The following is a 26089-nucleotide window of genomic DNA, read 5'->3' as shown; positions in this document are numbered from 1 at the left end:
AATGTGATATGGTGGTACATTAACAACCGATGTACCCGTCAGATTGTTGAAAGCAACCACGCAAACGTGCACGCATTGTGAAGTACAGGTGCCGGATGTCAGTGTGTAGTACGGAGTTCCATGGCTGTTGTTGCACTTGGTCGGTAAATATAGGGACGGTTAATGCTGTTTGTGGATGACGCTGGAGTTGTCGTCCGATAATGTCTCGTATGTGCCCAATTGGAGTCACGCAACATGTCGATACTTCGTAGAGCATATTGCGTCCCAACATCGGTATGTCGGTGATCGTTATCCTGTTGGAAAGCACGCCCTGGAATGCTATTCATGAATGGCAGCACAACAGGTCGAATCATCAGACTGACATACAGTTTTGCAGTCATAATCACGGCAATGCTCCTCCTCTCATACGAAATCGCACGCCAGACCATAACTCCTGGTGTAGGTGCAGCGTGTCTACACAGGTTGCTTGCGGATCGTCAGTTGACCTTCTAACCAACACACGAACATCAGTGGCACCGAGGCAGAACCAACTTTCATCAGAAAACGCAGCAAACCTCCAATCGGCTCTCGCTTGACATCACTGAAGTCGCAAATGACGGTGGTTTGGACGTCAGTGCAATGCACGCTACTGGGCAACTGGTTCGGAGCTGACCTTGAAGTAACCGATTTGCAACACTTCGTCGTGTCACTGTGGTGGAAACTTCTGCTCAAACTGCTGCTTCCCTCACGGTAGCGTCGCGTGGCCGTCCGGAGCCCGGTCTTCTTGCGACCGTACATTCTCGTGACCAATGTTGTCACCAATCACGTACAGCGGCTACATTGCTGCCATATCTTTCTGCTTTATCGCACAAGTAACATCCAGCTTCCCGCAGCACTATTACGTGACCTCGTTCAAATGTTGATAATGGCGTCTTTGGTGCCTTAAAGGCGTTCTTGACTAACACCAACTCACCATGTGCAATCTCTAAGCTATCTAACGCTCGCGACCGTTACAACTGTATTTAAAGCAAACCTGATTTGCATCGTTATAGCGGCGCGACTGGTGCGAATGTTGAACAGACGTCATTTTTCGGATGTAGAAACATGTCTACCAACTTTCGCTTATGTCGCTCAACTTGTCAGTGCAGTTATTTGTAGGGATATTTTTCTGCGAGAGACGAGGGTAACTAAATTGCTCAGTGAGATATTTGAGGTCTAACATTATGTTTCCAAACGATTGTGAATATCTTTTGCAAGCATGCGGAGCGAAGGCATCCAACGATAAATTAATTTAGTCCCGGAGAAAATGCTACAGTAATTCGCAGTATTTCTCCGCTTTCAGTATTCTTGGAACCTATTAAATAACATATGTTTTTGGAGGCTGTAACCTGATTGGAACTAGAACTTCGTAACATATTGCCCGTATCTAAGGGGAGACGGAAGGCAAGTGGGCTTCAAAAATTCGATTTTTAGATTTTAGCATATTTGAAATGCCTGATCTTTCTTGCGTAAAACAGTTTTTGTTTTCTATAAATATGACAATTTTTTGTGAGATAAGATGGTTTTTCTGACGCACGGTCTTTGCCGGAATAATCCTGACACTTGGTCCAAGTACAGGAGAAGTGCCAGATATGACCACAAACATTCTTTACCTGCATCAGTAGTGAATGAAATTAAACCGATATTTAGAGACCTTTGTAAAGATACCTTGATGAAGAAATGTCTTCATGGGAAAACCCAAAATTTAAATGTATGTGTGAATTCTGTCATTTGGAACCGGTTACCGAAAACCGTATTTGTTCAGCGTACAGCCCTCAAATTTGGTGTTTATTATGCTATTTTATGCTTCAATGATTGTGTACTTATAAAACTGGATGTTTTGGAATTATTGGGAACAAAATCTAGTGGAAATACTGCAAAATCCTTGGTGCAAATAGATAAAGAGATAATCCACAAAGCAGATATTGCTAATTTAAAATGTACAAAAGAAGCCAGACAGAAAAGAAGAGGGACCAAGAGAAGAAAAGAAGATCAGCATGATTCAGATGATGCTCAGTATTGTGCAGGAAACTATTAGTGGTCAGAATTCTCATCAATAACTATACTAGAATTACAATATTAAACTTTAACTTTTTTTACTTTCAGGTACCATTATTTGATAAACTAATGGCGTTAGAAACATGAAAATTGGTCAATTTGTACTGCAGATAGTAATAAGGTATTACAAGTAAACTGAGAACCACCAAACAATCAGAAACTGTTTTATAATAATTAATGTACAAAAAAGTTAAATTTTACTAGTGAAAGAATAATTTTTTAAATTCAAAACCATAAGAGGTATTATGTTCATTTTACCTGTAAATTGAGGCATATATGTTATATATATATGCAGTAAAAATTTCATTGTTTTATCACTTATAGTTCTTTTGAAAAGTATACCTATTCAAAGGGAAAATTGCATTGGCAGAATAGGCAGAATAGGGACAATAACTGCCTTTCGTCTCCCCTTAATAGTTCAGATCATCCATAGTCTGAATCAGTGCAGGCTTTCGCTGCAGCCATTACAGTTGTTTTCGTCGTCCCGCAGAACCTGACCGGCGAGCTGACGTCGGAGGCGCTGGAGCAGGTGACGCAGCTGATCGACGCCATCCAGAACGACGTGCAGCTGCTGCTCAACATCGCTAGCGGCGTCACCAACTCCACGCTGGACGAAGTGCGCAAGCTGGCCGACGAGGTGGTCAATCTGCTCAACGAGCTGCAGGCGGTCGCCGGCGAGATCGGGTCCGGCGTTCTCGACGCCGTGGTCGCCACCGTCAAAGGGGTAAGAAGCAGTTGATGGTGTAGTTGAGAGATGAGCGGGTAACTGCAGTGCACCCGCGTCCGAAGCAGGCGTCGCTGACACAGGCCTTTGTGCTGGCGCTCGACTTGGATGGCTCTGAGCACTATGGGACTTAACATCTATAGTCATCAGTCCCCTAGAACTTAGAACTAGTTAAACCTAACTAACCTAAGGACATCACACAACGCCCACTCATCACGAGGCAGCGAAAATCCCTGACCCCGCCAGGAATTCGTCTTGGATGGACCCGGTTCGAATCCCGGTGGTGGAGCAAATTTTAACCGTAGGTGTCTGGCTGGACGTCTTGGATTAAGAATCTGTGTCGCATGAAGCGAGCGCATTTGGCACCGTTGATAGCGATCAGTCCGTCATATGGGGACAAACTTACGAGCAGAACACGGCAAGTGCCACTACCAGTTGTCTCAGAAACTTCACTCACTGGAAGAGGAGTCAATTTAAGCTGACACGCGTCTCTGCTTGTCAGTAGATAACCATTTCCGAGAAAACGACTGTCAAAGTTTTTGAGATACTTAATATGCCGTTCAGCACGTAATCACGTAAGTTGAAGCTTGAATAAAACGTCCTCGGGTTTCAAGTCACGTCAGTTCGAATAAAATCCTCGAGCTTTAATTGACCATCTCCGCCATCGTCGTCAGGAGTTCACTTACTGCCGGGGCTGCTACGGTTTCTCGCTTATATAGGCGCGATGACACGGTGTCCATCCCAACATTAAATTTACTGTCGAGATGGAGAAGCACGGCAAGCTACCATCCTTGGATGTTTTGGTTTAGCGGAAGGCAGGAGACCAGCTTGGTCATTCAGTGTACCGGAAACCAACACACACTGATCGGTACTTGAACGCCAATAGTTTCCACCACCCTGCACACAAGAAAGCGGTCTTGAACACGTTGGTTCATTGAGCCAAGATTATCTCTGATGACGACCACCGACAGTCTGAATTGCAGAACTTAAAATGTGTTTTCGGGGAAAATGGATACAGCAAAAGAGACATCGCAAACGCTTTCAAGGGCCGCCGACGAAAGATACCTGGTGAATCAGTAGAAGATGCCAAACGGACTGCATTTCTGTCATACTGTCGAGCAAATAGCAGCAAATTAGGACGTCTGCAACAGAAACATGGGCTAAGACCAGTGTTCCGGCCCGCCCCCAAGATACGAGATATGTTGCGCCCTGTTAAGGACGACATTGCTCTTCGAGTGTCTGGTGTGTATGGTGTACCCTGTGAATGTGGTAGTATGTGTATCGGACAAACAATTTGCACGATTGCGGAGCGTTCTACTGAGCACAAGCGCCATATAAAACAAAGGGAGCTTGACAAGTCAGCCATATTGGAGCACTGCCTAGAAAACGGACATAAAGTATAGTTCGAAAATACAAAACTGTTGTCTCATGCATCTACATATTGGGACTCCGTTATAAAGGAAGCGGCCGAGATTCGTTTGAACAACTACAATTTCAACAGAGACCAGGGGTACACACTCATCAGGGCATGGGGGCGGACGTTGGACATCGAAAGAAAGCAAAGAAGGATGCGCGACGCGGGAGCGGCAGTGTCAAATGTGACGTCTGCCCCTGGTGCCAGCTGACGTTACCGGTGCTGCCACGGGCAATAGCTCCGCTAGCTGCCCGGGTCGACTCACGCGGGCGCTCCACATTGTTGACTGCTGCTGAGGTCATCATGCCTATATAAGCGAGAAACCGTAGAAGTCCCAGCAGTTAGTGAACTCCTGACAACGATGGCGGAGATGGTCATCGAAAGTTCGAGGATTTTATTTGAATTGACGCGGCTTGAAAACCGAGAACGTTTTATTCATGTATACCGTCGCGGAAGACTCCGAGGACACAAGTTGAAGCTTTATCACAGCAGCTAACATTGCGGTTTTTGTGTTCCGTATTCGAAAAACAATAAATAAATGACAAAAAATTGAAATTTTTTACAGTCACATTCCTGTTGTGTAGCTTGTTAAGAATATTGGTGGTGTTGCGTACTCGTTCCTAAGAAGTGGGTTTTGGTCGGCCGGCAAGTGTACCCGTTTACTCGTGCAGTCTGGAAGCAGGGTCTTGTATTCAATCGATTGTCACCTGCCCAGCTGGGTTTTTCCTCTTGAGGGAATCAGTAACGGAAACATATCATTCCCGAATTAGTTCCCAAAGCGAACGTTAGCAGTGGACAATACCAGGTGCAGAAGAATGAAACCTGAATTCCCGTATAGATGATTCTAGCCGTTAGCTACGGGACCGAGAGACCATGTCTGCAACGCCATTTGCTTCCTGTAACGGCTGACGACTAATGTCAACAGACAGTAACCCAAATTCCATGCATCGGTATCTGTTTCAAACCCGTAAACACGTCTAGTTTTATGCGGGCAGCATTGGTTTTCTGTTATCATTTGAAGAAAACTGCTGCAGAATCGCATCGACTGCTCGTCGAAGCTTTCGGCAAACATGATATTGGGAAAACAAAGTGTTTCAAGTGTTTCGAACAATTCAAAAGTGGTGATTTTTATGTGAGAAACGACGAGCGCTGGAAAACACCGAAAAAGTTCAAAGACAACGAATTGCAGGCCTTATTGGTTGAAGATGATACTCAAACTCAACAGGAACTCGCGGAACAATTGAAAATGAAGCAGGAAGCCGTTTCTCTCAGTTGAAAACTATGAGAAAAGGGGACAAAATGGGAAAATGAGTTCCGCATGAACCGAATGAAAGACAGCAGGCAAATCGAAAGACCACTTGTGAAATACTTCTCGCCAGATACAAAAGAAAGTCGTTTCTCCATCGAATAGTGACAGGTGAAGAAACATGAATGTATCTTGAGAATCGTGCAATAAATGTATTGTGAAACCAGTCGTAATTTTAAAATTAATATAACATCCTTCCCCTGACTTGATCGGAAACATTCGTGTATTAAGCGTCTACGGACATTGGTAGATAAATGAGAGAAATAAAATGAAATAAATTGAAAACAGTGCTCGGGGTTCTGCACCGCAAGGCTGCCCAACGCTTCGACTGAGGCGACTGACTGCTGAACGGCACATACAGTACCTCACAAACTTGGACTGTGATTTTCTAAAAAAATGGTAGAGTATCTAGGGATTATCCGAGACACATATTCGCTTATTTTGAGTCTTCTTCCACTGAGCGAAGTTCCTGATAATTTTCCTTGTTAGTGGCTCCACATGAAGCTATTCGGTCGGAGCAGGCGCACCAAGTTTCTCCCTCTCCCTTGACGAGTTAACCTGGTGTAGCGCAAAATTTTGGTGCACTGACCACGATCAAAATTAATCGAGGGAGTTGAATTTGAGCATGATTCACAGTCGGTTTTTACGAGATGATCAGGGTTTTATAAGCATATAGTATTAAGATGGCAGCACGTATTGATGTTCTGAGACAGACTCAACACATTGTATACTGTACTCTAATGTATGATGAACCCACAAAGTTTCTCAAATTATGAATAAAATTTACCAGGAGTAGAATTAAGTTGTTCCTCCACACGTAACCACACTGGCGGTTTTTCTTAATAAGGGGACTACGCGACATGAGGGGTTTTGTAGTTTTTTTATACTCATGGTACGTGAAGTATCAAACTCAAATTTGCCTCTCCCTACGCAGTTCGGTGCAACTCTAAAAAATTCTCGAAAAAAGTCGACTTTTAAATGTTTTGGCCATTTTGAATACGCTATAACGAAGTAAATGCTTCTTTTTGTTTGTAATGTCCTTGCTCACTGCGTGGGAAGAGGGCGGTGGGATGAGTTCGATAAGAGGTGCATTAAAATTTTTAATCAAAGATGCATGTTCTAGGAGTGTTATGTCTTTTACAAAGGAACAGTAATAGAGAAATTTTGTTTGCAGTAAAAACTGGAGTTTTGTATACAATATATACTAGTTAGAAATAAGAAGACATGCATTTTTCATAAAAAGACAATTATTAGCATTAAGTAGCATACATTAAATGACTTTCGTATTTCAATAGTGTAGGTTTTCGAACTGAACGGAAAAAACATAAAAAAAATAATGAACGAAACGAGACACTGTACATTTCTTCTTCTATAATGCAGCCCCCAGTTCTTTTATTTTCAAGAGCTGATGCATTCGCACCGACCAATTCGAGAAGTATATCCACCTCGTACTTCGAAAAATTTGTTCTTATTTTGTTCCCCATTCCACCAAACACAGACGAATGAGCTACTAGCGAGGTGTAAACACATTTCTGCTTATTGACGATTGTGAGAGCTTGTGACTGTCTTGAAAACTTGTGTACATAGGCAGCCGTGTGCAAATTCGAATCTCTATTAAAATCTTTGCATCTCCTCGGCGCCTTCCATTGTAGAGTTAACCTATGTCAAATGCATGGTTTGCTGACGACAGTTTGCTGACTGACAATTAACGTCGCTGCACAGCAGAGACGTTGAAACGCGGTTTACTTTTAACCATGATCACGGGACCGAGGCTGATGCACTCGGGTACAACAGGACATCGCACTATACAACCCAACTTCGATATTGTTGCACTTCGCCTCCTGCGGCCGTTATTGGAAGCACACAGTGACATTACAGTAAGAAAGTGCAGTGGTGACTAAGGAAAACGCACCGCACGTCATTGCTTTCAGTTCAGCTGTGCATAAATACTATCAAGTATTTCAACCTCTCCTCGTGAAATATCGCCAATAATGTCGATAGTGTAGTGCGATGTTACTCATAATCGTGGATATTCCTGAAAATGGAGGAATGAAAACAGAGGAAGACGTTGAGAAAGTGGACATATTCAGGTGAAAAAGAATTGATATTCGAAGTTGTACAATTTTCCCAAGGACGTAAAAAGCGCAATCAGGTAAGTGATACCCTTACAGAAATCAGTCTAGCGGGCGGCAAAAATGATAGGGACTTCAGAAAGAAGAGTAAAATAGACTTTGAAGGGCTGCAAGAAAGCAGAAGAAATCAGCGAAAAAGCTAAACCCCTTGAAAACGAAGGCGTTTCAGAAATGTAGTCTCTCTAGATGACTTCAATAAAGCACTTATTCGAAGAAAATATTTTGGTGTATAGGACAGAGGAAGGAAATCCCAACGTTGAGAAACCTGCTATTATTTTCAAAAACTCAGTCACATTTTCAGGGAGGATGAGAGACATCGGAAAATTGAAAAATATTGGATTTTGTTTCAAAAAACGATAAACCAACCAAACAGAATATTTTGCTGCTTAGCGTGCAGATACTTGAGAGAAATCAGAGCTGATGTAAGTGGACCGAATGAAGCACTGGTATTCGCGGGGTGCATAGGATTATACCACGAAAAAATGTTGGTGACGTAAAGAAATTCCGCATGTAATTACTAACGGCGGTGATTTCCCTATTGTTGTCCGCGCTGGAGGAGCAATGGGTTTCAAAGAGGGAGCAGACTTAATTTATGATTCGAAATCTAAATCCCAAGATTATAACTATGATATGAATGGCGATAATTATCACAAACGGTAAGAAGAGAAACTGATTCCTAAAGTCCTAGCTGGTAGCATTGTTGTTCTTGATAACGCACCGTGTCATACTGTTCAGACAAATAAAGCCCCCACATCTGCAACTCGGAACAACGACGTAACTGACTGACTCTTTTAGAACAAAGTCAGTTTGACACCGAGCTCACAATAAATGAAAAAAATGGTTCAAATGGCTCTGAGCACTATGGGACTCAACTGCTGTGGTCATCAGTCCCCTAGAACTTAGAACTACTTAAACCTAACTAACCTAAGGATATCACACACAGCCATGCCCGAGGCAGGATTCGAACCTGCGACCGTAGCAGTCGCACGGTTCCGGACTGCGCGCCTAGAACCGCGAGACCACCGCGGCCGGCGTGATAAATGAGCTTTTAGAGTGTGTGCGTGTAATAAGCCGAAGTTGTTTTTAAAGCAGATGCAGTTGTAAAGTGGAAGGGGTAGAATCCTATAGAGCTGATTGGGATATAATGAAAAAAATGTGTAGAAAAGAACTTTCTTCCATTAATAACGATAACCAAAGAGTCTCCAAAGAGTCTTTGTGTAAGAATTCCGCACGCGATTGCTTAAAAGCATGCGAACATGTGAAGGACATCATCTTTACGCCAGTCACTGTTGTAAGTTTTTATTACACTATTGCAATTTCGGCCTTAGGCCATTATCACGTGATATTACGGCTTTAAGCCATGTCAACGTAATGTAAGGCCGAAATTGCAATTGTGTAATAAAAACTTATAACAGTCACTGGCGTAAATATGATATCCTTAAAAAAAATTTAAGACTGTGAATCCCAACTACAACAAGTGTATTCATGCGAACATGTAATAGCAATTGTAAATAAATTTTGGCCTTGCAGAGATGGGTTAATGGAATAAACAGCAGGGAATATAATAAGCCGGCCGGAGTGGCCGAGCGGTTCTAGGCGCTACAGTCTGGAACCACGCGACCGCTACGGTTGCAGGTTCGAATCCTGCCTTGGGCATGGATGTGTGTGATGTCTTTAGGTTAGTTAGGTTTAAGTAGTTCTAAGTTCTAGGGGACTAATGACCTCAGAAGTTAAGTCCCATAGTGCTCAGAGCCATTTTTTTAATATAATAATTAGCGTTGGTCTGGAGAGTGGAGACGAATGTACAGCCCTTCACGAAGACAGGGCTATGGAAACTGACAGAACGGATAAAACTGCAATCTATTACAATGAAAGCGATATATAGCAGATGAAATTGGCCTCTACGCATGTTGTGATTGACCATCCGCTTCATAACTAATCACCAAGCTCAGTGCAGTTTTATACTCCATCCTTCGCTCTGCACCGAGCGAGGTGGCGCATTGGGTAGCACACTGGACTCTCATTCAGGAGGACGATGGTTCAAACCCGCGTCCACCATTCTGATTTAGTGATAATTAATTGAAACCCTCAGCTGCCGACAGGTGTTGTTGACATACCTCGATGGGGACAGCTGAAAAGGTGTGCCCCGGCCGGCACTCGAACCCGGGATCTCTTGCTTACAAGGCAGACGCTCTAACCATCTGAGCCACCGAGGACACAGATGAATATCGCGACTGCAGGGACTTACCCCTTGCACGCTTCCCGTGAGACCCACATTCCCAACAGTCCACAATCTACATACGTAATGTAAGCGTTCGGGCAACCTGTGCGCATTCGCACAGACAAAGGTCAATGGCTGGGTAGCCTTTAACTATATATATATATATATATATATATATATATATATATATATATATATATATATATATATATGAAGATAGTAGCTGTTTTCGAAAGAACAGACACCACTGATGGCCGTGCAGGTTCTCTAGAATAAATGATAATCGAGGTACATCAACAACACCTGTCGGCAGCTGAGGGTTTCAATTAATTATCATTTATTCTAGAGAAGCTGCACGGTCATCAATGGTATCTGTTCTTTCGAGAATAGTTACTATCTTCATATACATTCTGATTTAGGTTTTCCGTGATTTCCCTAAATCGCTTCAGGCAAGTGCCGGGATGGTACCTTTGAAAGGGCACGGCCGACTTCCTTCCCCAACCTTGCCTAATTCGATGGGACTGATGATCTCGTTGTCTGGTCCCCTCCACACAACCAACCAACCAACCTCCACTCCGAATCCCGATTACCTGCCGACACGCGATAAGCCTACCGAAGCACCTTCATTCCTGGGTGCAATATTATCGTGCTCGGCTAATACAAACATCCATAATAATCACCTCCGCTCAGAATACACAGTTAAGATGCAATTATCAGACACAGCCTCGAAAGGGGCCATTTATTAGTTTAAAAAAAATGTGCTGGTAAGCTGATGAAAGCAGTCGTGTAAGACGACGAACTAAGGCAAGAACTTGCTTCAACGAATATTATTAAATTTTCAGTTTTGCCAATTTACGATGACCTAGAAAGGATCGCGGCAATATTGTAAATTAGCAGGTTTGAAAATGTTGTTAAATATCAAAATTATTATATCGCTAGAAACAGTTTCTACTTCAATGTAGAGAAGGCTCCTTCACTCATACCGGAAATACCTCCCTGTCTGAGCGAAAGAGTCAGTAGAACAGGAGCACTGGGACTCAATCTTAGGTTTATTAAATGTTCTTGTCATTATATTGACTTATGTGCAGTTATTAAGGCATTTGAAATTTCAGTTGTAATGCAATAAAAAGGCACTATATTAACTATAAAAACCATGAGGGGTTTAATAAATTGACGGCTAAGCTGACGAATCACGAAAAAAGGCGAGTGGCTAGTCGGCAACCATCATTTTACCCTCCATCCATCTTAGAAGACTTCTGCATTTTTAATTCAAACAACATTCTAGGAGATCACAGATATTATTAAAAAAGTAAAACACATATATAAGTCGATGAGATTTTAGGGCTAAATCACGAATACCACATTATGTACTGAGAGATAGTGGTTACACACGCGCTGTCGCTTACGAAGTGACGAGCAATCTTACACGCTCTGGGCTCCACAACACGGTTTTGTCTGTGGCGACCTAAGCGAATGGCAAGGTCAAATGTTCGGAATTGACAAACGTGGCTAGCTGACTGAGGTCACTAGATGTTGGCAGAGGTACTCAGTAAAGCGTCATTTTCGTAAACATGTTATCTTAACCCTTTCGTCGTTTCACCCGACTGCCCCCCAAGGTTGATCCAACACTCACCATTTTTTGGAATCAGGGTCGGTTTAAGGCCCAAGCGATACAAGCCACCGCTTGGGTCGCTAAGCTGAGAAAGGGGGGGGGGGGTCAGAGAAGCCACGAATATAAAGCCGTCGTTCTCACGAGGCGTGGAATCGCACGTGGGCGAGGAGCTGGCGACGTGACAGCGTGGAATTTCACGTTCCGCTACACTGAAGAGCGTGAAATAAAGAATCTGGCATGTCAGCTTTTAGCTTCGGGGAGCAACATGACCAATGAGATGGGACATCGTTCTACATTACAAGGCAGAACATAGGAGTCGCCATATTGTACGGGGTTAAGCATTGTATTTGGTAGGTTTTTTTTTCTCATAGAATACATGAAAAAGCACTCCGTCTTCAGGCCACAGTGGCCCATCGGGACCATCCAACCGCCGTGTCATTCTCAGCTGACGATGCGGATAGGAGTGGCTTGTGATCAGCACACCGCCGTCTCGGTCGTTATGCTGCTTTTCTTTGACCGGAGCCGCTACTGTTCGGTCGAGTAGCTCCTCAATTGGCATCACGAGGCACATAAAGTACGTGGTATGAACGTAAGGTGTTTCGAAGCACCAGCAAATGGAGAGTCGTTGTAGTTGTGATTCGTTATAATAAAATGGCAGGAAACTACCTATCGGTAGGTAAGGGCTTCCTATAGTTTGTGTTTTTAGTGTTGTGAAGTGTGTGCTACGAAAGTACACCGTTTGAATGCTACGGCACGATGATGACCTCTCAAAAGCTCGTCTTCTTTTTTTACAATTTCCATATTAAATATCAAATAATGCCATTTGTAGTCACGTTCTTTACACAGTCTGTGCCACATACGGACGGTTGGATGGTATGTCGAAGCTGCAGCGCCGATTATAGCGTCGTGTACTCGCAAGATGTGAAGAGAAATGTAGCAGGTTCGTGTGCAGTTCATTCCTATTTTTTCACTTTCTTCCTTTAAACGATTCGCCGTGTTTTTTATTCATTTAGTAGAAGTGTTCACTCGAAAATCTAAGTTCTTTATTATAAATAATATATTTGCTGCTAGTTTGGTTGCAAAGACCAACGGCTGGAATTTTTTCCCAGTGACAAGAAACCTTAACGTGACTGCCAATCTACGTCTGAAAGTAAACACAAGTTACGCACTGGGTGTTCCTGCTATTATGAAACTCTGTGTAATAGATACATACCTATTTCTGGATTTACGAACTGGCTCATGTTTGTTTCTTGAAGGTAAATATATTTGTAAATGATGGCGAGCAGCTTTTAAAGTACTTTCTCTCCCGCTCGAATTAAATTATTAAACGAATCTCGATCTTAAAATCTATTTTATCTAATACGTAACTTCAGAGTGTTGGTATTGAACGCAACGTCGAGAATATGAGTATTATGCATGCACAAATTGACAGTCAGTACACTTGAAATGTATTTAATTTAAAACCGAAAATTGGATGGAACTTCAACAGGCATAACGAATATCATCTAGTAGTATGTACACTATGTGATCAAAAGTATCCGGACACCCACAAAACATACGTTTTTCATAATAGGTGCATTGTGCTGCCACCTAATGCCAGGTACTCCATATAAGCGACCTCAGTAGTCATTAGACATCGTGAAAGAGCAGAATGGGGCGCTCCGCAGAACTCACGGACTTCGAACGTGGTTAGGTGGTTGGGTGTCGCTTGTGTCACACGTCTGTAGGCGAGATTTCCATACTCCTAAACATCCTTAGATCCACTGTTTCCGACGTGATAGTGAAGTGGAAATGTGAAGGGACAGGTACAGTACAAAAGCGTACAGGCCGACCTCGTCTGTTGGCTGACAGAGACCGCCGACAGTTGAAAAAGTTCATAGTATGTTATAAGCAGACATCTATCCAGACCATCAGATAGGAATTCCAAACTGCATCAGGATTCACTGCAAGTAGTATGACAGTCAAGCGGGAGGTGAGAAAACTTTGATTTCATGGTCGAGCGGCTGCTCGTAAGCCACACATCACCCCGGTAAATGCCAAACGTCACGTCGCTTGGTCTAAGGAGTGTAAACAGTGGAAAAGAGTTATGTGGAGTGACGAATCACGGCACACAACGTGGCGATCCGATGGCTTCTCACTGTTGAAGAGCAATTCGGGGATGGCGATTGCATCTCTCAACACGATCGAGTACCTGTTCATCATGAACGGCCTGTGGTGGAGTAGTTACACGACAATAACATCCCTGTAGTGGACCGGTCTGCACAGAGTCCTGACCTGAAACCTATAGAACACATTTGGGATGTTTTGGAATGCCGACTTCTTGCCAGGGCTCACCGACCGACATCGATACCTCTCCTCGGTGCAGCACTCCGTGAAGAATGGGCTATCATTCTCCAAGAAACCTTCCAGTGCCTGATTGAACGTATGCCTGCGAGACTGGAAGCTGTCATCAAGGCTAAGGGTGGACCAACACCATATTGAATTCTAGCGTTGCCGATGGAGAGCGCAACGAACTTGTAAGTCATTTTCAGCCAGGTGTGCAGACACTTTTGATCACACAGTGTATCTCAGATCGTTGGACAGCATTGTCCAGTGTTCCTCTGCCAGAAATTCGCTGTTCAAGCCATCGATGAATCCAGAACATTCTGCGTGATTTTCTCCGTTCGTGTTCGACACTTGCTAACCAAATAAGTCGCTTCCTTGCGAAAATTTTCTCAGACTAACCCTTTCTGGGTGACCGCTGCCTTTCTTTGTTCCTGACTTACTTTGCTGTAGATCTAAATCTTGTTGGAAAATCAGTAGCTGAGACTCCACAATAACTTGTGTGACGATCATGAATGGCCTGTGTCGTCACAGCAGGCAAATTTTTCTTTTCCCTGAAATGCCCAACACGCATTTTCTTTTTTATTGCAGCCGGCGCTGTTTCCGGTGTATAGATGCTTGAGAAGCGTAGACTGCTGACTTGTTGTTTCGGAGTGTGGACTGAGAGCCACGGCTGCTCTGTTTCAGACGGTGGAGGGAGTGCTGGACCTGGTGAAGGGGCTGCTGCCCTCTGGCGACGACGGAAGCGGTGACGCCACCACTGCCGCTTCCGACAACGCGGCGTGAGGTCCAGCAGCTGCAACCGTGTCCGTAGAAACGGCCGCACTCCATTGATTTTCAGTCGCTCACTGTATTCATCGATTAAAAGTTTTCAGCAATCAGCTTTTGTTCTCTATTTTTCTGCATTCCCCTTCCTTCAGTCCCTCCTTTGTCCGAGCCGGAAGCTATCTCTTTACTTCACGAAGAATCGATCACAGCTACATCTTCAATCGAGACATTTTCGTACACTGTAATCTCTTGAGCGCTGACTCGCTACACAAGTCTGTGAGGCTTCGTTTTTTTTACTTTTAACAATCTGTGCTCTCCGACTTTATTCAGCCTCTAGGATGTTTTCTAAACCTGTTTGCGGCCGGCAGGAGTGGACGAGCGGATCTAGGCGCTACAGTCTGGAACCGCGCGACCGCTACGCTCGCAAGTTGGAATCCTGCCTCTGGCATGGATGTGTGTGATGTCCTTAGGTTAGTTAGGTCTAAGTAGTTCTAAGTTCTAGGGGACTGATGACCTCAGAAGTTATGTCCCATAGTGCTCAGTGCCATTTGAGCCATTTGAAAACTGTTTACCAAATACTGAGCAGATTCATCACCTGTGCGACACAGAAACACAACAGAAAGTAACAGTTGCAACACCAAAACAAACGTGACTGAAGTTGAGAGAGAAGTATGTGAACTGTGTCTCTGAAACACAATGAGACAAGGACGACAGCAAAACATTCTAAATGTCGTGCTATCGAAGGACGTAAAAGTAAGAGACTATGAAAATGTGTTAGAAGTACAGTTACCACAAAGAGCAGATGAAGAAAGAAGGCTGTATAAACCACTTACAGATTAGTATCCAGTTCAGAAATAGTAAAGTTTGATAGCGACAGGAGTTGAAAAGAAAAACTGAACAGATAAAGATTAGGATATAATAAATACATTGACGAGGATGCTCCATGTAGTAGTTAAGTAGTTATGACAAGTTTAGGGCGAGATGTAACGCTTGAACGAAATAATAGAACTATTCGAATGACTTCGGCTTTAAAACAAAATCTCCCACAGAGAGCAGACTTTTTTTTTTTAAAAAAAGAAAAACACTTTGACCGTCGAGAAGTCACTTCTGCACAGGAAAATGTATAGCAATGAGTTTTTTAAAACTGGAAGTTTCACTGTGACATTTCCATTCTAAGCACATGACGCTGATTCTTAAAAGGGGTACAATTTTTTCCAAACGGCAGTGAACTATGTGCAGTCTGCCTATCTACAGGGTGTTTCAGCATCTGATGACTCCCCACATGACGACACAAAGAGCATCACTACTGTGCCATTCAAAAACATTGGAAAAATGAGACCTCTCCATGTCGCCCCACAGTCGCCGACTATGATTCATCGCTGAACACAATACTATTCACGAACAGTCTATGCTTCCTGGTCACATAACCGCTTCATATGCAGCCGCTTGTGTTGCGGTGTTAACGGCAGCCTACACGTGGGACTGTAATTCTCTAGTCCAACTGGTGCTAGCATCTATACAATGGTGGTGGATGACACGGAAGCCGGCCGGAGTGGCCGAGCGGTTCTGGGTGCTACAGTCTGGAACCGCGCGACCGCTACGGTCGCAGGTTCGAATCCAGCCTCGGGCATGGATGTGTGTGATGTCCTTAGGTTAGTTAGGTTTAAGTAGTTCTAAGTTCTAGGGGACTGATGACCTCAGACGTTAAGTCCCATAGTTCTCAGAGCAATTTTTTTGATGACACAGAAGGTAGCAGGGAGTCCATCACCTGTTCTGGGATGATGCGCAGATGTGAAAAATTGGATTAGATTGATGGGGTTAAAGAGACAAGAAAACGAGGTAATCAGTCCCCCCATTCTATATCTGCCAAGCTAGGAAGACTCCTTCGAGGGAAGGGAGCAAAAGACAAGTCCTGACAAACGCTATTGTAAGCGAGAATCAATAAAACCAAGAGACACAAGCAAGTAGAAGTGAATGAGTGGTAAGAGGGTGGAGGTGGGTGAGTTGTTCCGCTCAGAAAGAAGCTGGAGGCCCCTGGTACATGATATGTGACAAGAGACATACTCTCAGCATCTGACAAGTGTTTTCTCACCTTCCATTACCACAAGAAAGCTAACAGCTCAGACGAGTTGATAAAATGTCAGGAAAGAGATGACGACGAGACAGCAAACGAACAGCAGATGTAAAAGAATAAGAAGAAGTAAAGAGGTGGGACGGGCACGATCCAGGCTGGACCCCCGAGCAACAGCAGCTATGCATCACCTGGCATGGAACAGGCGACGGGGCACCCCTGCAGTCCTTCAAGCTGCCGACGACGCCAATGGGTCGTACCACACAGAAAGGTAAAACGTAAAACGTAAAATTAGATCAGCCACTTTGGTGATCAGCCAGTTAGGCGTCATCTGATAGCACTACAGGTAGCATTTTAACCAGTTTAAGGATTCGCCACAAAGTGTCCAAATTGGGGTAGTCCAATAAAAAGTGGACCACTGCGAGATGGTCACCACACTGACAGTGGATAATGATGATGATGTTTGGTTTGTGGGGCGCTCAACTGCGCAGTCATCATCGCCCACACAAAGTCCTAATTTTTAAACAGTCCAGTTTTTTTACAGTCCAATCTAACCACTTGTCATGAGTGATGATGATGATGATGATGATGGAATGCTGAGGACAACACAAACACCCAGTCCGCAGGCAGAGAAAACCTCCAACACAGCTAGGAATCAAACCCAGGATCCCATGATCCAGAAACAATGGATAAGATCCTCATGTTGTAGGATGTTGCCATTGATTAGACAAGCACAGTCATTGAAAAGCCAAGAGAGAATGGTAGATTCCTTGTGAGAAATATGAAGGAAAGACTGCCACATGGTCATGGACCACTTTATTGCTCGCAGCTTGTTCAGAGCAACCAAGTCACACCAACCCATCTCCCAAGCCTCAAACAACTGATGGCATAGAATTTACTGAAGGTCTGGCTCCAGCATTCCTATCTCCAAAGTCGGTATCCTGGTAGCCAACTGGGTAGCTGTAACCGATGGGTATCGAGCACTGCCGATTACGGACATTTTCTGGTGCAAGGACGAACATGACTTGGAGCTTGAGTCACAACTACCAAACCAGTAGTGAATGCACTGCATCCATTTGCAGGGAACATAGTTCTGTGCACCTTGCATATGAGCAGACAAAACTGGTTCGTCCATTGACCTTGGAGCTGCAGTGAACATCCAACTCAGAAATGCATCAACGACAGCTATGATCAGTCGTCGAAAAACCATGGCATCAATGGAGGATTTCGGCCCAAAGGATAGGTCGAGACAGGCCTGATAATGGACTACATACCAAGAAGGCATACACGATTGGTGCCTGACAAGAGGCAACACTGGGGAAAGTTGGAGTTCAGAGCAGAGACTGCGAGCTGCAATCGTGACTCCAATCCTAGGCTGCTGTTGTGGGAGATGGCTCTCCCTGATAGGAGAAAGGACACAGTAGTATGGATGTTCAGGGGAGCAGCACATGTTTATTGCACAGCTGAGCAGCAGCTGTTGGTGCTCATCTGAAAAGTATCTGTCACAAGTAAGACCAGCAGCGCTGTTATTGGTCCAACATTCGCAATACGGAAGGTGATGCTTAGTCATATGTCAGACTCCGATAATCAAGATGGGACAGGTTCAGAACATCGTAGAGTAGCAAAAATGTAGAGAGGCGTGCACACCAGCTGATGTTACTGAGGCACATTCACTTAAGATAGCGAAGATGGAGAAGCCACGCCAATTGGACATTGAGATCATATCAAGAAAGTGATAAGTCTCCACCACACTGAGTAGTTGATCGTCGAGATAGAGTTCTAGTTGAGAATGAAAGTATGATGGCGATAGAAGAGCATGATGCAAGTCTCATTGTCTGAAAACCAGTAGCCATGGGAGAACTCACGATGGCACCTCTTGAATGGCAATCTGCAGTTGGCGTTCAGCAACACCCACTGTAAGAGAGCCAATATTAAATGCCCACATCATCAGGATACAGGGGGATCGACACTGTAGACCCCACAGCCGCAGCTAGACCATTGATAGCCACTAGGAATATAGGCACACTCAATACAGAGCCCTGTCAGACCCCATCATCTTGTGCATGTGAGTACTGTGGCAAGGGCCAACTTGAAACTGGAGAAGTTCCAGATAAAAATTGGGAGCAGATCCCAGAGATCCCTCTCATGTAGGGTAACGAGGATATGATCATGGCTTGTGGTGTCACAAGTCTTTTGCATGTCAAAGAAGACAGCGATAATGGGCAAAAGCTGACTGAGTAGCAGACTTCAGGTAGACAAAATTGTCAGGCAGGTGAACAGCCTTGGAGAGAGCCAAAATGCCCCAAGAATCAAGGTACTAGCACAGCCGTTGCTTCTCCACATGTTCGACTAACTTACAGAGAACATTAATGAGACTAACTTGATGATAGCTGTTCATCTCAAGGGAGGGTTTACAGGTTCTTTCATCACTGAGATGGGAATGTGATGTTGGAAATCTACCAAAACCTGTTTGAGCATTTTCTTGTGGGTTTGTTCTGTCCCAGGAGAGCCGTGTTAGGGCAAAGAGTTAGATTACTGGGGAATTTCCACTCACTGAACAGAGCATTATATACCTCCTTGTGATGTGTGGTGAAAGGCATGTGAATTCGTTCTACCTAATGCGAAAGAGGAATATTTGGTTCAATGGTAGTAACAGACTGTTCACAGTATTCTTGTTTCTGTCCTTTTATTGGGTATTGGACCTGGGGGTGAAGTATTTTAAAGGTCATGAGGCGCACCATCGTTGGATGTTGCTTATGGCGTCGGAGAGCCTGTCTGAAATTTCTAGTGGCCATGGCGATTTCGGAAGTCTGCTGGTAATACAATGGACGCAGTTCTGTTTTGGACAGCCGCATCGATACATCCACATGGTTGGGTGCTTACGGCGACAGTAGAGACAAAGCTATCCCAATCAGCATTGTTGAGGGCCCAGGCGAATGATGCTGGGGAAGGGAGAGGACGATGGGAAAATGATCACTGTCACGGATGAAGGGGAGAAGAAGACGTCTGAAAATGGAAAGATTAACGGCAACTGTTATCCATATGCCACTCTGAAATGTGGGGGGGGGGGGGCACCATTATTGAAGAGACAAAGATCGAGCTCTGAGAGCAAAGTTTTGATAGCGGCCCGTGGTCGTAGTTCTCCACAGTTGTCACCCAAAATAAGGAAGGTTGGCGCGATGTGGGTGTACCGACGGTGGGGGGGGGGGGCAAGGGGGGGGGTAGATGCAGACAACATGTTCTGAGACACTTCACATCGGGAGGGAGGCGGTAAAATCCAGGACCTCACACAAACACTCACAACCTCTAAAGTGGCATGTGTTTACTGTAGACAGAGTCGAGAAGGTACGTGCAAACTCTGACCAACGCTCAGTCATAGTCAGCTCGATTCTTAAAATAGCCCTGATAGCGTAGGGAAGGATTTTCAATGCTGCCAACCATGTTTTCTGGAGTGCAATTCAGAAAGCGGGAGAAATGTTTATTAAAAAAGTTATTGTAGCTCAGCCTGGCGATGGAGGTTGACATTATTGATGAGGTTTATAGCTGAAACGGCAACTAGGCACAAGTACGGTTCAACATGGTTTACTTGGATCATACCTTGACCTGTTTCTGATTTTTTACAAATCCGTCTTCAGATAGTTGTTATACTTTTCTTTTTTGTTTTCTTGCTGGTGCCTCGTTTTGTAACGGTTACTGGTTTGCTGCACTGGACAGACAGAAAGGTTTTTGTTCACAAATGTGGTACAGTTTTCGATAGATTTATCTCTTATGACCTTTACCAAAACATTTATGAAAAAGTTTTAAAAGTTATTAAAACGTGAAATGTGGCGAAAACTTACGTGCTTTACGCTTCTGTGTGATGAAACCGCCCTGTGTTTTCGTCGTGAATTTTCGAGTTAACACGTTTTTGGACGCGCGCAATGTGAGTGCTGCTCAATTCCGTATAAGATTTTCTTGTCAGAAAGGAAGGATGCAAAGATAGAGAAGCTTCATTTCTTTTGCCACGTAATGTAGTCTCAAAACGTGAAGTATGTATCATCATGAAACTAATTTTTTAATCAGCTGTAAATTGACTTCTTCAATGTCCGTACGGCATTTGATACATGAAAAATGTAGCTACATCAGTGTCGAAAACTTAACAATACTCATGAAATGAGGGCATATTACCTGGACAGGAACTCAAAAGGTATCACAACACATGTTTCATACAAACGTAACAAAAACGTGTAATCAGAAATGTTCTGAAGTCAAGGAAACATTTTTTAAAAAAATGGCACATTATCGAAAAATCTTCTTCACAACAAGAAAACAGGTACTCTTTAGTACATCGTATATTACATCGAAACACGATTTTATGTATACAAAACGTTTTCATCACACTTCAGTTAAATAACGCAATGTATTATAAATAATAATAATAAAGATGGTAGCAGAAGTGAAAGGATAACATTAAACCATAGATGTATATATTCAACGCCAGCACTACTAGTAATAGTAGCAGTACTACTAGTAGTAGCAGTATTACTAATAATAATAATAATAATAATAACAATGATTATTAGGAAGTGTGTGCGGGTAGAAAAGTGATACATTAACTCATGATGAGTGAGTTTTAACCGAGAGAAATTCTGTTTAAGTGTTTGAGATGAGAACTTTTTAATATGGGAGAGATTTTCTGGGAAAGGAGGTTAATCAGTTGTAATGGGAGAAAGAATGTATAGAAACAAATGAGCAGGTAGTGTCGTTGCTTAAGAGGCAGGTCATTAATTTTGTTTTAATGTTAGAGATACGATAAAGCTCTTGATATTGTGTAAAGTATATTCAAATTGACGAATGTCATAGGTATGTATCATATGTACGGGTTCATCGTGGTAAACTTTCCTGAGATAGAACTTGCAGGATATAATCGCCGTAATTGACAATAGAAATTACAAGCGTTTTGTACAACTAGCTTTCTCAGGTAAAGCCCCGTTTATGACTAAAGATGGAATGTATTATGATAATTCCACTTTAATAGTCCTAGAATGAGTAACGTGGACTGCTTAGCTTCTGGATGGCTTCTGAGTTTTAACTCTGTATTCTGTGATAATACAAAACGTCAGTATTGACATTCTCGAGAGCAGTATTCCAGCTAACTTTTTTATTTAACTGTAGGGCTATTCGTAAGCAGCTCCGGGGTTTCAGAGAACAAATGCGTGTAAACTGCACGTCGCACATAAAACAGAAACATACCAATGGACAGAGCATCTTTCAAAGTTTTTAACTCACGTGGCAGGTGCTCAGTAAGGGAAATATCAATACGATAGTCAGACTCTTGCCATACACGTCCCAACACGTGGCCGATATATGCAACTGAATTAATATCCTTCTTTGCGACTCTTCCAAATTAAACGGGAGTGGAGGAAGAAACACACGATCATTGACATAATCCCCTAAGAAGGAACCGAATGATGTCAAAGTGACCATGGGGGACCACTGGAGAAGAGGAGATTCATGAGAGAGAGCAGTTACAGTGCAACGCTGGGGCAGCTCTGCATTGAGGTAAACACGAACATGTGAAAGAAAATCTGGTGAAGCATTATTCTGTAGGAAAACGAAGTCTCCACTGTATTGCTGTAATTGTCATCTTTCTAGACACAAATAAAAACCAACTTCTGTGAAAAACCGTATTCCTCCAGTAGAGACTGTAAGTCATTGCAAAAGTCAGAACGAAGTTCTTAGTCCTTAGAGGCAGCACATGTAAAAGTGCAGCCGGTATGGTTTTACCATCCATACTTTTGCGTAGAATGCACCAGGCAACTGAATGCGTTATCTGCAGTTCTCTGCTCACACCTACCGTCGGTTTCCCCTGTATGTTGGAGAATTTACCTGGTATTTTGGACTAAATCGTTCTTTGAACTGTCATGATTGACGAACAGTTCGTGAATTAAATATCATAAAACGTATGCATTGATCCATTATACCCAATGTTCTAAGATGCGTGCCCCACTAGTGGTGTGGTCTACAGCTATAGCATGACGTGTATTATGAACAGAAACTTGGTGAGGTTCATTTGGAAATTTGGAAATTTGTGGTAAAGTCTTATGGGACCAAACTGCTGAGGTCAGCGGTGCCTGGAGAGGTGCATCATCCATTGAAATGTGCCATTTCTCCATCTGTCTTGTAATTTTTGTATAGCCCTCTTCTCAAACCCGACAAGGATTTATCAGTAACTCAGTATGTATGAAGATCATCAGCAGTGGGGCAGTGGGGCAGAATTGAGTTCGTGTCATTAACATGCAATGGGAAGAGTGTCAGGCTAATATACAACTCTGGATAACGCATTATGCTGCCTCTATTCATCAAGAACTCTTGTCCTAGACCGTAGGGCTTAAACCTCTCACTGTGACTACATGAGGGCCGCAAGCACAAAAAAAATCATGTACCTAACACATTATAACCAATGTATTTGGGAAACTCTTCCGTTGATCTGTGCTCTGACACCAATTCCCTGCAAAGCTGTTCAATAAACTTCACAGGTGAAACTACATAAAACAAAAATGACCATCAACTTCAACAAAATCATTCCTAATTATATTAAAATTGATGTAAAAAAACATATCATTTTCAGCACAGCATGCCAAACTCACAGCTGATAGATCTCTACTGAAAAATGAAATTTTTTCCCGGAGTTAAAAAAAAAGCAAGAACTGAATGTCAAATTATACATATTGCACTTAGGACTAGTCAACGAAATTACTTTCTCCTCAATACTGAATGACGTAATAGGAAAAATAAATCGCCACACAGAATCGACAATGAGAAAAAATGGAAGAAACAGGAGTAACTAAATAAACTAATGAACAAAAATACATCTGAAACTAAGACACACACACACACACACACACACACACACACACACACACACACACACAAAACGCGTGATTAACTTTACTGAGATAACAGATAACATTCACAAAACAAGTACAGCATAAACTTGAGAAAGGCCCCAAATACAAGTTGACCATCCACACAGCACATAGGACCATACAAAATCTTACTACTGAAAGCACCATAGGACAACATCAAAAAGTTAACAGACTTCAACCCAGGTCTGGCAAAAGGACTAGTGATGGAAGAAATGAAACAAATAATCAGAACAAACAATCCATAAAAACAAATAAAAAACGTATGACAAGAAAACCATTAACAGTACACGCAAAAACCAACGTAATGTGCTCGTCACCAAGCCAGACAAAGGGAACTTTTGGTTTTAATAACAGAAAAAGAACACATTGAGAAAACAGAAAAATTCTTCAAAGAAAATGAAATAACCAACACTAAGGTACCAAACCAACCTGAAGGGTCTTTGAAAGCATCATACACACTCTCACACGAGAGAAAAAGAATGACTGAAAGGAATCCTAAAGCTCCACTCTCTACAAGCCTCCTAAAGAGCCACAAAGCTGATACTCCAGTCAGACCAGTGGCTGATTTCAGAAAAGCCCTGTCTTATTTACTAAGGACACACATGCACACATTCCTATAGAATAAGTACAAATAACAAACAACAGAAGTCTCAAAAATACAGGAGAAATAATTGGGAAAATAAAGAATATCAACATCCTGTGAAAAGCAACACTGTTATTTTTTGTTATTACATCCATGTACTCACATATACCCAAGGGTGAAACTATAAGCGTTATAGAACAACTTTCACAACTTATTTCTAGACATACAAGTAAATGGAATCTCACCCAGCTGAAGGTTAATCACAGAACACACTGTCACTTCAGGCAATATTTTCTTGGATCATATGGAGAACACAATGTTTAACAACAATGTGAAACAGTAGGGTGCAAAGTGATACATTGGTACTGATATACGGATGGCAATCTGTCTCATAGATGAAACACAAAGTAGGAGAGAAGAGCTACACATTAACATCAACATAGTACATCTAAAAATACACTTCACAATGGTAATTGAAGAAAATAAGAAACTACATTTCCTAAACCTTACAATTGCAAGAAACATCAATCAACAAGAATTTTCCACCTACAGAAAACCTACAGCCACAAGCAGTGCTATTCATAGCACCTACAACCACCCAGCGCTTGTAAGTATACTAGTTTCACACGCATGCTCCACAGGATAAATAGAACCGATTTTAAACCTGAAAACTACACAAATGAGATGAAGATAACCAGAGAAGTTGTTGAAAATGCGTACAAATCAGACACCATAAAAAATCTACAAGTTAAATGTAAAAATAAAATATAATGATCGTGGCCACTCACTCAAGTGCACAACCAAAGGATCTGAAAACACAGAAGCAGAATACTCAGAACATACCAGAAAAAAGAAACAAATAATAAAATAGCGTATAAAATTGGAAATGCAAGGGTTCTGAATAACATTCAGAACAAACAGCACTACGAAGGATAAGATCAGAAAGGAAACCTTGAGACAAATTCAGCAAAGCGGGAATATGCCAATTCCCAGGCATCGTTGGTCAATACCAGTACGTAGGACAAACTAGAAGAAACTTCGAAACAAGGCACATAGAGCACATGCAAGCTCCGAAGTGTAACAGCACATATTTCGCTTTCTCATAACTCTTAACACATAAAAACCACCAACCCACAAATATCACACACACTCAGTTACAGTCTACATGGTGTATGGCTAAAAAACGCAACAAACATAGAAAACATATAGTGACTCGAGAGTAAAAAGGTGGTATTACAAAAACTATTCACAAAACAGTATCTGGAAGCAAACAATACACATGTAATAACATTTTTTAAAGTTTTGTAACGGTACTAACTGTATATGATTTAGAACAAAGAAAAAAAAACTACTGATGATGGTGATATTGTCGCAGAGCTTGAGCAAGAATGTAAATAAAAGTCTTTTGCATCAAGGCGTACCCGCATTCCTAGATTGCACACCGTTAAAATTAGTTACATCAGTTGTTTCACAAATATTCCTTTTATTTTACAAGAGTAGCAACAAAAAGTATTCTCAAAAGAATTTTCTACAAGGGTCGCTCTCTCTTTTGTAGGCGCGAGTCAAGGATAAGTAAAAAAAAGAGTAGATGAACGAACGGTGAGGTGCGAGCCGCCTCTGTGCATCGCTTTCTTGGATCAAGACTTCTTAAACCTTCCCGTCCGAAATCCATTTCCTACAACAGTATCTCATCACGATCCCTACTCGTTCTTACACATATAATTAGTACTAACATCATATACAAACAATCGAAATGAAAGCCTTTACACGTATTTCCTGCATAAATGCTGTCACTGCAACCCCCTTTACTGAAACCCTGATCGAGTATATACACTCCCGAAAAAAATACAACACCCTCAAGGAATGTGTTCACCGCCACCAGGGTATAATATCAACGTACTGAGACACTCGACTGAGTTGCAGTTCAGACGCAGCTCTGCGACAAAGAGTTG

General features: G+C 42.6%; 1 protein-coding gene across 1 annotated transcript in view; it reads left to right on the top strand.

The window, feature by feature from the left end:
• LOC126203545 (uncharacterized) overlaps positions 1–14688 on the top strand; it is a 33970-nt gene extending 19282 nt beyond the window's left edge. Inside the window, exons 4-5 of the mRNA XM_049937868.1 lie at positions 2567–2800; positions 14495–14688. Coding sequence (XP_049793825.1) covers positions 2567–2800; positions 14495–14593 — 333 coding nt within the window. The 3' untranslated portion in view covers positions 14594–14688. The remainder of the gene's footprint in view (positions 1–2566; positions 2801–14494) is intronic.
• The last annotated feature ends 11401 nt before the right edge of the window (positions 14689–26089 follow it).

Source organism: Schistocerca nitens, chromosome 9 (assembly GCF_023898315.1).
Source record: "Schistocerca nitens isolate TAMUIC-IGC-003100 chromosome 9, iqSchNite1.1, whole genome shotgun sequence".
In the NCBI taxonomy this organism is placed as follows: Eukaryota; Metazoa; Arthropoda; class Insecta; order Orthoptera; family Acrididae; genus Schistocerca; species Schistocerca nitens.
Note: the sequence above shows the minus strand (reverse complement) of the source record. Positions and strands in the feature narration are given on the sequence as shown.